Source organism: Podarcis cretensis (genome assembly GCF_951804945.1).
Source record: "Podarcis cretensis genome assembly, chromosome: 8".
In the NCBI taxonomy this organism is placed as follows: Eukaryota; Metazoa; Chordata; class Lepidosauria; order Squamata; family Lacertidae; genus Podarcis; species Podarcis cretensis.
This window is the reverse complement of record NC_137177.1, coordinates 83831408-83843608: the sequence shown is the minus strand read 5'-3', so window position 1 is coordinate 83843608 and position 12201 is coordinate 83831408. Positions and strand designations below refer to the sequence as shown.

General features: G+C 44.5%; 1 protein-coding gene across 28 annotated transcripts in view; it reads left to right on the top strand.

Moving 5' to 3' along the window:
- EIF4G3 (eukaryotic translation initiation factor 4 gamma 3) overlaps positions 1-12201 on the top strand; it is a 77070-nt gene that overhangs the window by 3210 nt on the left and 61659 nt on the right. For 3 of the 28 annotated variants that reach the window (XM_079986689.1, XM_079986686.1, XM_079986684.1), the window contains exon 1: positions 10307-10512. The exons of the other annotated variants lie outside the window; for them this stretch is intronic. In XM_079986689.1, coding sequence (XP_079842815.1) covers positions 10502-10512 — 11 coding nt within the window. In that variant the 5' untranslated portion in view covers positions 10307-10501. Of the gene's footprint in view, positions 1-10306; positions 10513-12201 lie in introns of those variants that run through there. 28 annotated transcript variants of the gene reach the window in all.

Below are 12201 nucleotides of genomic sequence, written 5' to 3'. Positions count from 1 at the left end.
CAAGATCTCTGGATGCCAGGTTGGTGACTGACAATCTCCATCGGACTACACTGCCCCCACCTTTCCTAAGCAGGTAAGCAGAAGAGCTTATTTACAACATTTTAAAACCATCTTTTCTTCTAAGGAGTACATGACTCACCCCCCCCCACTTCCTCAGTTAATCCCTGCAACGACCCAGTGAGGTAGGCTAAGAGGCTGTGACTGGCCCAAGGTCACCCAGTGAGCTTCATGACTGAGTGGGGATTTGAACTCTGATCTCCCAGGTCCTAGTCCGACACTCTTAATTGCTACACCGCACTGGCTTCCTAGAGTACTTCTGCTATGGGCAGGTGTATAAATTAAGTAGGTAAATAAATATGGGGAAAGCAAAATGTCACTTAGAGAGGGATCTGAACTATTTTCCTTGAATATTTTCTTTTATTTTGGATTTTTTTATTTGATGTTTTAATGTGTTGTAAAGTGCATTGAGATTTTTTTTCCTTTAAAATATAAAGTGGTGTAGAAATGCAATGAATAATAATTACTATCATAACAATAAAAAATATAATAATAAGCACCACTGAGGGTGGGGAATGGCGCTTAGGCATTCCGTTGTGGCAACTGCAACCTAGAGTTAAAGTGCCATTTGGTAATAAGGTTATGTATCACTTCAGAGCTTCTGAGGTTTCTTCCTTAACGTTGAAAGAGGCTGATTTGAGTTGATGTGATTTGACTTGTGAACAAAAAACAAATATTAGAGTCTTTGCTCTGTTGTGAGTGCGCTGTTAACCTCTAGGTTAGATTACTGCAACAAGTTATACATGGGGCTATTGCTGAAGACAGTTCAAAAAAATCAGCTTGTGCAGAATTCAGTGGCCAGGTACCTTATCAGGGCAAGACAGTTTGAGCATGTAACACAAATCCTGATCCGACTGCACTGGCTGCCAGTTAGTTTCCGGGCCCAATTGTTCCGGGCCCAATTCAAAGTGCTGGTTTTCACCTATAAAGTCTTAAACAGCTCAGGACCAACATTGTGCCCACTAGATGCTGATAGACTACAACTCCCATCATCCCTGATGGTTAAAATGCTGGTCGCTGGAGCTACTTGGAGTTAGAATCCAATGACATTTGGAATGCTTCTCTGCTTTAGAAGCTTTAGAAGCAGATGATCCATATATAAAAATGAAGGACCTGGCCCCTGGCACAAGCCTCATCTTTAATCCCCAGTGCAAAAACAGTTGCCTAGCCCTGCATTGGGGTGGTTGGATATTGGGAAAATAAATGTCCTGCAGGACAGGTGAGCTTTGAAAACTTAAATGAGATGTGACCTTTAAGAGCCTTTTGATGTGCATTGAACTTGTGTATCAGGTAAAAGAATCTGCTCCTAATGTTATCTCCTCCTGTACCTTCCAGGCAATTCAAAGGTTACCCCCTTTGAGCTTTTGGATTCCATTTAAATCTTTGTGTTTAGAGCCTGCTGAGTGCATGCAAAATGATACCTGATGGACCTTAGGCAGCAACAGTTAGTTAACAGGTACAGAGACTCAGTTGAGGCATGGCTCCAAGTTACGTTTTGTGATAGTTTCAAACCCAAAGGATGGTTTAGGTTCTAAGCATGTAACATATGCGCTTTCTGCTTTGCTACTAGTGGGTGGGTGTGCCGCCCTACGTCTTGCTATAACTGCCTTGGTAGCGTTAATGAAAGGAACTTCTGCCCTGCAAAGCTTATGAAGCAAAAACTTCTGCCCTGCAAAGCTTATGAAGCAAACCCTCTGGAAGTTCTTTTCTTCTTGCACATTTTCTCGCCTGACTTCCTCTTGGCCCTGATCTCTTTCATACAGTGCTATTTTTCTAGAAAAAGAGGTGCTGGAATTCAGCATGAACACCTCCCTTGTTCTTATAGAATAGCAATGGCTCCCACCTGAGAGGTGCTGGAACTGAGTTCCTGTGAGTTCCTTTGAAAAAAACACCCTGATACATTAGTTTGTCAGACTCATTAGGGACCTTAAATACCCATAATTGGAGCAGTGAAACCACACAGGGTTGTTGTTTTTTGTCCTGCAGTTCCTTGTGGTTGTGTTGTTCTTCCTCACTGCTACGCAAACATAGTCTTGTCTGATGTGAATGCCTTCATTCCAAAGCAAAATGGTGTGTTAGTTTAACTCTTCAAGGGATAGTTCTAGCTTGGTTGGTCAGGAAACATCTAGTAATAAAAAAGTACAGATCTGCAGGAGTTGTGTTACCTTTCAGTCTTCCATTATAGCTTAATGTCTGTGCAAGAGCGAATGAGAATTGGAGAAAGAATGTAGTAGTATATCACTGATTCCTCAGCTGTAAGGGGACACTAGTTATGGGTGCACCTGTCGAAGTCATTTCCTATTTCCCTATCACCTATTGTGGCCCCCAAGAATTATTTACTAGGAGAGTGGCAGTCCACCTGTATTTTTTTCGTCATCTGTTCACACACCTTCAGCTGTAGCTTGGGGATTCCTGTTTTTCATATTCTTAACTGATGGTGCTGAATGTGGTTTCCCCGTGCTTTCTCTCTGCTAGATGCTAGCAGTGGCTACTAGCCACAATGTCTATGTTCTCCTTCCACTGTCGGAAGCAGTAGGCCCCTGAATTCCAGTTGCTAGGAATCACAAGTGGGGAGGTTGCTGCTGTTGTGCTCAGGCCCTGCTTGTGGGCTTCCCTTTGGGGCACCTGGTTAGCCACTCTTGAGAACAGGAGACTGGACCAGAAGGGCCCTGTTTGGCTTGACCCAGCTAGCTGCATGGCTGTCCTTAATGTTCTTATGCTGAAAGTGAGCAGCAGAGCAACTCTGAAGAAAACTTCACCTGAAGAAAAATGGCAAGAACACTGCGAGATGGAAGTTATCGCCACTTGCTCACATCCCCTCAACATCCCATCCCCATGCTCAACATGTCAGTTGCAGCATGGTTGCCTTCAGCACCATCACAGACATTCTAGCTGCTTTGGGGATTTTTGATAGACTTGCTCTCATGCCTTGTATTGGCTTTGGTCTGATTGTGGGGATAGACTCTGATCTGGAAAGCATCAGTAATTCTGTGGCCATCTGGCTTGGGCAGAAATCAAAGATACATTGTCACAGAGTTCCAGAGACCATTTGCTTGGTCTCCTGATTTAGTGGTTGAGGATTTTTGATGTTATTTTTTCTTTTCTTTTGCAGTGCTTCTGCATTTGCCAGCAGGCTGGAGCACTACTGGAACTTCAGCCATATTGCAGATATATGCCTTTGAGAATAAAAGTTGTACCTTTCTCTCCCTGCTCACTTATTGGGAAGACCTCATGGCCAGAGAGGGAGTATTCTTTCTGAGTCCTGAAATGAGAATTAAATTCTTCAATTTGAGGTGGTTTTTGTATGTTTGGGAGAGCCCAGGTTTTGCATTCCCAAGTAAGGAACTGCTCTGTTAGCATGAAGCTTAGGCTCAGACTGCAGCTTTGAGAAACTGATCCTGTAAACAGCGGCTGCATTGCTAAATCATTTCCTTCTGGGCATGATCCATTTGAGCTTACATGTTCTTCCCATGGATCTGCATGGATCTGTATTAATGACTTATTTGGAAAGAAAAGCAGGGTTGGAGAAGGCCTCTTTTGCTGTAGCACTAAATATCCGAGGTGCATTTTGAGCATAATCTTATCTTCAGACATTTTTTCTCATTATTATTACTACTATTGCTATTTAGATTTATAAAAAAAACTTCACAACCATATGCTACCAAAGCAGTGTACGGTAAGATAAAACAAGATGAAATACAAAAGAGACCGATGCAAACTAAAAACAGTAAAGCTGTTTCTATAGTTGGACAATTACTGTTCTATAAAATGGCTGTGCCATTCTTAAGCAAAGATGTCAATAGTAGCTCCCTAAATCTCAAGGTGCTCAGTGCCTGTTCGGTTTCGGTTGGTACTCAAACATTTGGTTGAATGTAAAGTAATTTCCTGGACCAGTGTTAGAAACTCAGATATATAAGCTAATTGGCAAATGGCACCTTAACTCTATGTTGCAGTTGCCAAAATGGAATGTCTAGGTGCCATTTTCCCCCTAGTGGTGCTTATTTTTATATTTGTTGTTATTCATTTCATTTCTGTACCGCTTTATATTTTAAAGAAAAAACCTCAAAGCAGTTTACAACACATTAAAGCAGGATACAGTATAAACCAATCCGGAATAAAATTCAAGCTTCAAGGAAAATAGTTCAGATCCTTCTCTGAGTGACATTTTGCTTTCCCCATATTTGTTTACCTACCTGCCCAATAGCAGAAGTACTCTAGGAAACCAGTGTGGTGTGGCAGTTAGAGTGTCAGACTAGGACCTGGGAGATCAGGGTTCAAATCCCCACTCAGTCAAGAAGCTCACTGGATGACCTTGGGCCAGTCACAGCCTCTTAGCCTACCTCACAGGATCATTGTAGGGATTAATGGGGGGGGGGAGAGGTGAACCATGTGCTTACTGGAGAAAAGGATGGGATATAAATTTCAGTGAATAAGCTCTTCTCCTTACCTGCTTAAGAAAGCTGGAGGGGTAAGCCAGATGGAGATGTCAGTCGCCAACCTGGGGTCCAGAGATCTCCATGTGGTCGCAATTGGACCCACAACAGTTGCAAAACAGCCTAGTGCCTGGTGAATTTCTAATAAGGTGAGGGCGAAGTGGGATTTAAACTGTAATCTGAATCTTAGGGTCAGGGTAGTATTGGCAGTGTGAAGGGTAGGAGACTGGACTTGCACCTAAAAAGAACATCATTCCCTTGTGCTCAGCTTTACTTTTTATTTATATATATATATATTTTGGTAGAAAATGGGAGTTTTTTGGAATTTCGTTTTCTACTCTGAGGAGGAGTACAGAAGCAGCACGATACAGGACTTGGGTACAGTTTGCAAAATTAGAAAATGAGTTATTTGGAAAGCATTGATTGGAAGGCTGTGTTTACCCAAATAACATACAGTCCAGCTTGATGCAAGCCTTTGGTGTGAGGCATTGATCAACCAAGAGCATGTCTTACAACTTCAACCAACAGATCTCACAGTTACCACTTCATGCCTTAGCTCTGATGCATTCTCTGCATTCACTCTCCCAAGTGTTAAGATCAGCAGAGGGGACTTTCTTTGTAGTTCCCCCATCCACATCCATTTTGGGTGTAGCAACCCAAGAAAACACATTCTCTGTGGCATCCTCTAAGCTATGGAATTCCCTCTCCATCAAGGTGTGCCTGGTTCCTTCATTATGTAGTTTTTGTCATGTGTGAAGATACACCTCTTTATCTGGTCTTTGACACCAGAGAGAGAGATTTTCAAGAACCTATTCCTGTGACTAATTTGTTCTAAACTTCTTTTAATGCTGTATTTTTAAATAGGTTGGGACTTGCCTTGAAACCTTATTAGAGGGTAACAACTCTAATAAATAATGCTAAAAATACTGGAGTGAAGAACTTCAAAAAGTTACCATTAGAACCTGGCACAGTGGTCATGTTTGAGAGTTATACTAAGTCCACCACCCTCCAGTTATTGTACTGGTCAGCATGCCAATAATAAGGGATGATGGAAGCTGAATTTCAAGAACACCTGGACAGCTACAAGTTGGAAGCAGTGTTCGAAACTCACATTGTCCTAGGCGTATTTTGCGACAAGGAATTTCATTAGCATGAGCAGTTTCTGACTTCACCTAAGACTGCACCTAAGATTTCAGATTAAAACTGCAGAGTGGAAGGAAGGGAGGACCTTTTTTCTGCCTCCCCACTTCCAGCTATTCTCTGAAGACTGGAGAAAGACCCTCTTAAGAATATTAGGAGGGTGGGCAGGGGAAGGACTACACCATGTGAAAAATGAACATAATATTTTAGCTTCAGTTTATTCATTTTCAGCTTTGTATTATTATTTTTTCTTTTAAAAAAATCCGTCGTTGTGCCCATAACCTAGGTTTAAGGTGCCATTTAGCTCCACCTTTCATATCTCAGTTTCTAACACTGGTTGCAAGAGCATGTGAATGAGCCAGAGGCTCACATGCTCCCCATTCCTCTTCCCACCCCCATGTGGCCAAGAGGAGGCATGCTTGAAACAAACCATAGTTAACATGAAGTCGAGTTTGTTTGTCTGTCTAGAGCAACATCAGTTCATAAGCAAAAGTGGAAGGGAAAAACCATGTTGGACAAAGAGCAGCAGTGGAGCATGTGAACCTGGAGGTCACTAAACTATAGCTTGGCATGAAGTCCAGATGTGGCCAATAGATGTTTACAACTGCTGCTGAAGCCACAAGGCTGTGCCTTGAAATGAACTGCAGTCACATTCGTAACTGGCTTTGCCTAGCATGCTCCTTTATTTTAAGACCCAGGACAGTGGGGAACTTATTATTTTAGGTTTCATTATCATTCTTAACTGAAGGTGTTAGTGGTGAGGTCATGAAGAGAAATTGTGGGGTGAATTCATAACCTTAAGCTCTTCTTAGGATGGCCTGGGGTTAAGCCTCTCTCGGCTGTGAACAGAGCCTCTGGAATGCAGTCAAATAATTGCAGGGACCTGGTTTTTTAAATGGTACCCTTGGGCGTGAATGCTAATCAGAAGAAACTAGACTTACACGTTGCCTTTTGACATTTTTTTGAAGCTATTTCTTTGAGCTAGAAGGACTGGGTTTATGTGGTGACACTCAGCGATCTCAATGTTTTGTTGTTTAAAGTATTCTGGTCAGACTCAGTCTCTGTTAACACCACAATTTGCTTCTAAATGGCGCTTAATTCTTGGAGTCTTGCATTATGTATTTTCACAAATCTCTCCAGAAGGAGATGAAGAAAACGTTCCCAGGTTATGAAGAAAAGGTCAGGATTGTACATTTCCTGTCGCTTGCTTTCCTCACTTTTCACTTTGTGGCTTGATGCAGGATAGGGCGTTCTGTTCCTGGAATGTGAGCTCCCTAGCGGAACAAGAGCAAAATGTGTTGGTTCTATCAAGCTGTGCTTGTGAGTGGACAATGCCTGTGTTTCTGGCTGCTTGGGAGGCCGTGTGATGCTCATGCAAGAGTCCTTTTCTGCCTGGCAGCTGAGGAGATGTCCCCTGAAGAGCTGGCCCAGTGGGTCTCCCTCCCTGCCTCCCCTCCCTTTCTCCCTCATTCTTTTTCTGCTCTGTGCTCTGCCATTCAAAAGACTGGCATTGACCAGGGAGACAAAGAGTTCTTTCAGGCCCTGAGCTTTTGTTAATGCTCCCAAGTTTCCCTTCCCTGCTCCCTCCTCTGATTGTTAATGAATGTTGCACAGTTGTAGCAAGAGTCAGGGGTATATTCCATTCATATTTCTGCATCCTTCTGGAGAGGAAGCGGTGCTCCTGAACAGATATTTGGCTGATCTTGCCATAACCAGGTCTATGCCCTGATCAGTAGTAATCCTCTCCACGGAGGCAAGGCGCTTGCTGGTTTAAGTGACTTCCACTGGACAATGTGCTTCTGCCCTTTCACAATGAATGATGGGCTTGAAAAGTTGTCATTTTAATTTTTGTGGGTATAAAACCCACCCCATCCCAGGGGTTCATGGTAGCTGAGGAGTGACACTCCTTTGAGCCTTTGTATCACAAGCCTTAAGTCTACCAGACTTGAATGGCAGATATCTCCACAAGCAGTGTTAGGATCTTCTAAGTCATTCTGATAGGTCTGCTCCTTGTAGGCTTTTGCAGTACTAGGGTGGTGTAGCCAGGTGGCCTGGCACTCTGATTATATTAGTTTGAATTGCTAAATAGCAAAACAATTTTGTGTGTGTGTGTGTGTGTGTGTGTGTGTTGAGTTCCCATGTGTGCATTTTGCCATTTTTTGCTACTGTCCCTTTCCTCTTTGTCCTCAAGTAACAGATTGCTGGTGAGTCAGCAACTAGCCCTAATGGATATGCTTTACCTCCACTCTTGCAGGCAGCATGTCTCTGAATACCATTTGCTGGGAATCTCAAGTGGGGAGAGTGTTGCTGTTGTGTTCAGGTCTTGCTTGCAGGCTTCCCATTGCGGTGTCTGGTAGGGGATAGGATGCTTGATCGTTCGCTGGCCCGATCTACTAGGTTGTTATATTCCTGTGGAAGAATGCAGGGGCATGAATGATGACACCCTCCATCAGTTTAATAATTAATTTTCCTTGCATCTAATTAATAAACAGTACTAGAATTTAGTTTAATCTTTTATGGCTGGCAGGTATTTAATGACTAGAAATGATTGCTATGTGAAAAACAGTTCACTTTCTGCAAGGTGCCATCTCTTTTTGAATTCCCTGGTATAGAAATGAAATCTCTTGTGCACAATCCAGGAAGTGAATTTAGCGTGGTATTCCTGGCATAGCAAGCCTTGTTAAGCAGGTGTGTGTCTGTTTTAAGCAAGAACTCTCCTATCCTTTGACAAAATATGTTTCTCCCAGGCGTCATCTGAAGTAACATAGGATCAGTGCAGGGGAGGTGCTGTTCGAAAGTGTAGCTGGGCCAGGTTCGAGGTTCTGGTTTTAGTATATAAAGCCCTGGGCAACTTAGGCCCACAATACCTTAAGGACTGCCTTCCCCTATACACCCCAGGTTGGTCACTGAGATCTTCTGGAAGAATGCTGTTAGTGATCCCCCATGGACCAGAAGCATGACTCATGACAGCAAGAAGCCATCTCTTCAGTATTGTGGGCTGAGGTCGGTGTATCTCCCTCCCAATAGAAGTCAAGGCAGCTACTGTCCCTGCTGAGTTTCTGGTGCCTGGTTAAAACCATTTTAATTTAAGAGGGTTTGCATCATCTGTTCCTTCTCTGGTGTTTATTTGTTTATATTCTCAGGTTTTTAAAATTCTGTTATTTAATGTAGATAAGCCCCAATATTTTCTAGTGCAAGGTGAACGGTTGCTAGTGGGAAGCAGGAAGTCCTCCTTCCTGCACTGACTCAAGTGTTTACCCACCCCTCTGTCTGGTATGCTCCAGCAATTGCGTTTCTCAGCTTACACCGGGAAGTTACCATGGGCTATGAACCCCAGTTTTAGAAGCTGCTTTTGTGAAAATGCATTAAAAGGTAAAGGTAAAGGTACCCCTGCCCGTACGGGCCAGTCTTGACAGACTCTGGGGTTGTGCGCCCATCTCACTTAAAAGGCCAGGGGCCAGCGCTGTCCGCAGACACTTCCGGGTCACGTGGCCAGCGTGACATCGCTGCTCTGGCGAGCCAGAGCCGCACACGGAAACGCCGTTTACCTTCCCGCTGGTAAGCGGTCCCTATTTATCTACTTGCACCCGGGGGTGCTTTCGAACTGCTAGGTTGGCAGGCGCTGGGACCGAGCAGCGGGAGCGCACCCCGCCGCAGGGATTCGAACCGCCGACCTTTCGATCGGCAAGTCCTAGGTGCTGAGGCTTTAACCCACAGCGCCACCTGGGCCCCTCGAAAATGCATTAAAATCCCTTAAAAAGGGCATATTGCTTTTGCAGTATCCTGAGGTGTCCTTCACACATTGTAATAGCTCTTTGAGAGCCACTTTCCTGTGGGTTCATCCTATCATATGTGGCACCAGTGGGGAAGAAGATAGGTAGCTTGCCCCCTCCTTGTTGCTAGAAAGACTCTTTCCACATGCTTCCCACACCCCCAGACAGTGCTTTGCCACCCCCTTTTTCTGGTGCCGCTGCTACGTCTCAAGGCACTGCTGAAATGTTTATAAAGACCTGCAGCCAAGTAGGTGATTGTAGCTGCTTGAGTCTGTGCTGCCTGGTCAGATCAGGGATGGTCACCTGACAACGGGTCTGTGTAGCTAGCCTACCACCTCCCCCCACCTCCCTTTGGTTGTAGGCCTCCTGGGTCCTGAACCTCTGGAAAAACAGCTCCAGCTGCTGCTGCATTGTAACATGTATCTGAGCTCCACTTTCTTTGACAGTTTGCTAAATGTATTCTGAATTTCTCAGTGAAGGCGCTCCCTGCCTTTTTTTAAAAAAGCAAAGCTTAACTGTGAGTTATTTGTCTTCATAGTTGGAACGACTTTGATTATTAACCTTGCCAGTGTTTGTAGCTTGGAAATTGCTCCAAGGAGCAGAGAAAGAAGGAAGCTGGTCAGTGCCGAGGCTGCTTTGTATGTGGGTGTAATGCAAGTTCATGCAAGGGGAATACGAAGCAGGAGCAGTGCTTGGCCGCAGGGGAAAGAGGCTGTTTTGTTCAGCCCATTTCTTGACTTCCTAATAAATAGTGTACATTAAGCAAGGATCATGTAGCCTGGATTTCAAAATACAGAGGGCACGTGTTCTGCTCTGTCACTGCCCTGCTTTTTGTGATGTGATACGTCACATGGTGGGCTCCTTATTTTTAAGGCATGTGCCTTGTTTGTCGGCTCCAGTTACTGTTTCTTGATGATCAGAAGGCAGCCGGTGAACCGGTCGCTCTGTCAGAAATGGACTTCCTTACTAGGGACCGGCATGGAACTTTCTAATCCAACTTACCATTGTGTGGGATTGTATTTGAGAACCTCATGAAGTGAGACTGGGGTTCTGTTCTCGGATTTCTTCCAAACTCACAGCCTGAAGGTCACCAGTGCAATGTGTATGAGGTGAGTTGGCTTGAATCTTTGCTGTCTGGGGCTGATGGGCATGGTCTTATTAAAACAGCTGAAAGGCGCCTGGTTCAGAAAGGCTGCCGCTCACTCTGCTTCTCTTTGATCATTATATCCTGCTTTGTCTTTAAATTTTGGACTGTGTAGGGATAAGGCTCCACATTCTTTGGCGACTTCAGATATCTAAATTGGAGAGACAAAGGAGTGGCACTGCTGTTGCTATCCCAACAGAGCTGGGAGGTGTTTTGTGCTGAAAAATGGCCACATTGCCCTCCTTCCGTGTGGGTGGCATCTCAGGGTTCCCCCTTGGTAACAGACGTTGCTGCCTAAAGCTTCTTGTGACTCCTGTCCACAAACAAGTAGAGGCTCATGTCCAAGCAGAGTTTAGAAGGGTTCTGTTGGCTGGGCTCCTGCAAAGTAGCCATGGCTAGGTGATGCTTCTGCCTCACTCTTGTCTGTTGCCCTGTGGTGCTAGACGGGGCATGCAGCTGTGTAAACAAGCCAGAGCAGATTTTGGCTTGCCGTCAAGATCTCAGGGGTGTATTTTATTAGTCCAAGCCAGCATGCAGGAGGGGCGGGGGCAGAAGGGAAGTTCTGGCCCCTTGCCAGGTGAGGTTCAAATTGCAGTGGAGCTTTTGTGGAAATGTTGCGTGTTCATAGTTCTGGAATGATGAGGGCCTGACTTTATCTCATGCCAGGAGGTGGGAGGGGAGCCCCACAAGGTTTGCAGAGCTCAGTCCATTGCCACATAAGTCAGCAAGTCCTGTGGTATCCCAACATGAAGGTTTGTTTGTTTGCCGTGGCAGGAATGTTCGTGGGCAACCAGGGTGAGCAGTTGTCTCCCATGCTTTCATCCTTCAGGATGTGTTCTTTACACTCCGGTAAACTTGACTCCTCGCTTGTTAACTATTTCTAGAAGGTTTGTAAGTGTGGTTTCTCTCCACTGTAGCAGACTGTTCGTACAGCTACCACCACCTCAGTAAGCTCCAGGCCACAGAGTTCCTCCCTGTCAGGTTCTTTTTCCTGGGGATGGTGTGTAGAAACCAGCATTGTCTCTTAGCTGAGTGCAAAGGTCCCAGTTCCGGTTGTGTGAGGTCAGCTGCTGCTGTTGTCAGGGATTTTCAAATGCCTTGGATAGGTTCTGGTTTTGTGGTTTGATAAAATTTAAGGGAGAATAGACACAGAAGCAACAGGACAGGACAGGCACCTTATGGGAGAGTGGTCTAGCTGCTTGCATTTGAGTAGTAATATTATCTTTTGGTGCTTTTCGAAAGAGTGATAATCTGCAATTTGGTGTTTACTGCCCTGGATCTCCAGGACTTGAACCACACTCTGATGGAAGCATGCTGTTCTAGAGAGAAACACTGCCTGTTTTTTTGGTTTTTAATTGGAGCTCAGTTTAAGTTGAGGCAATTTTAGGGACAACACGCTTTTTCCTTCCTCTCTTGCCTGACCATTCTTCTCTTCATAATGAGTGTGGGAGCCTCCTTGTGTTGATAGGAAGTTCTTTATAAGCTGGCAGAAATTCATCCTCTGAACCTCTTAGCAAGTGACCACACTGCTTTAAGAAGGAAACTAGTAATTTATGAGAGAGCTTAATTCTGTTGCAGAGGATTCTAATTGCTGAATCACATATATTTTATTTTACCAAACCGTTTATTGTTATCCTTCTGTGGCATTAGAAAA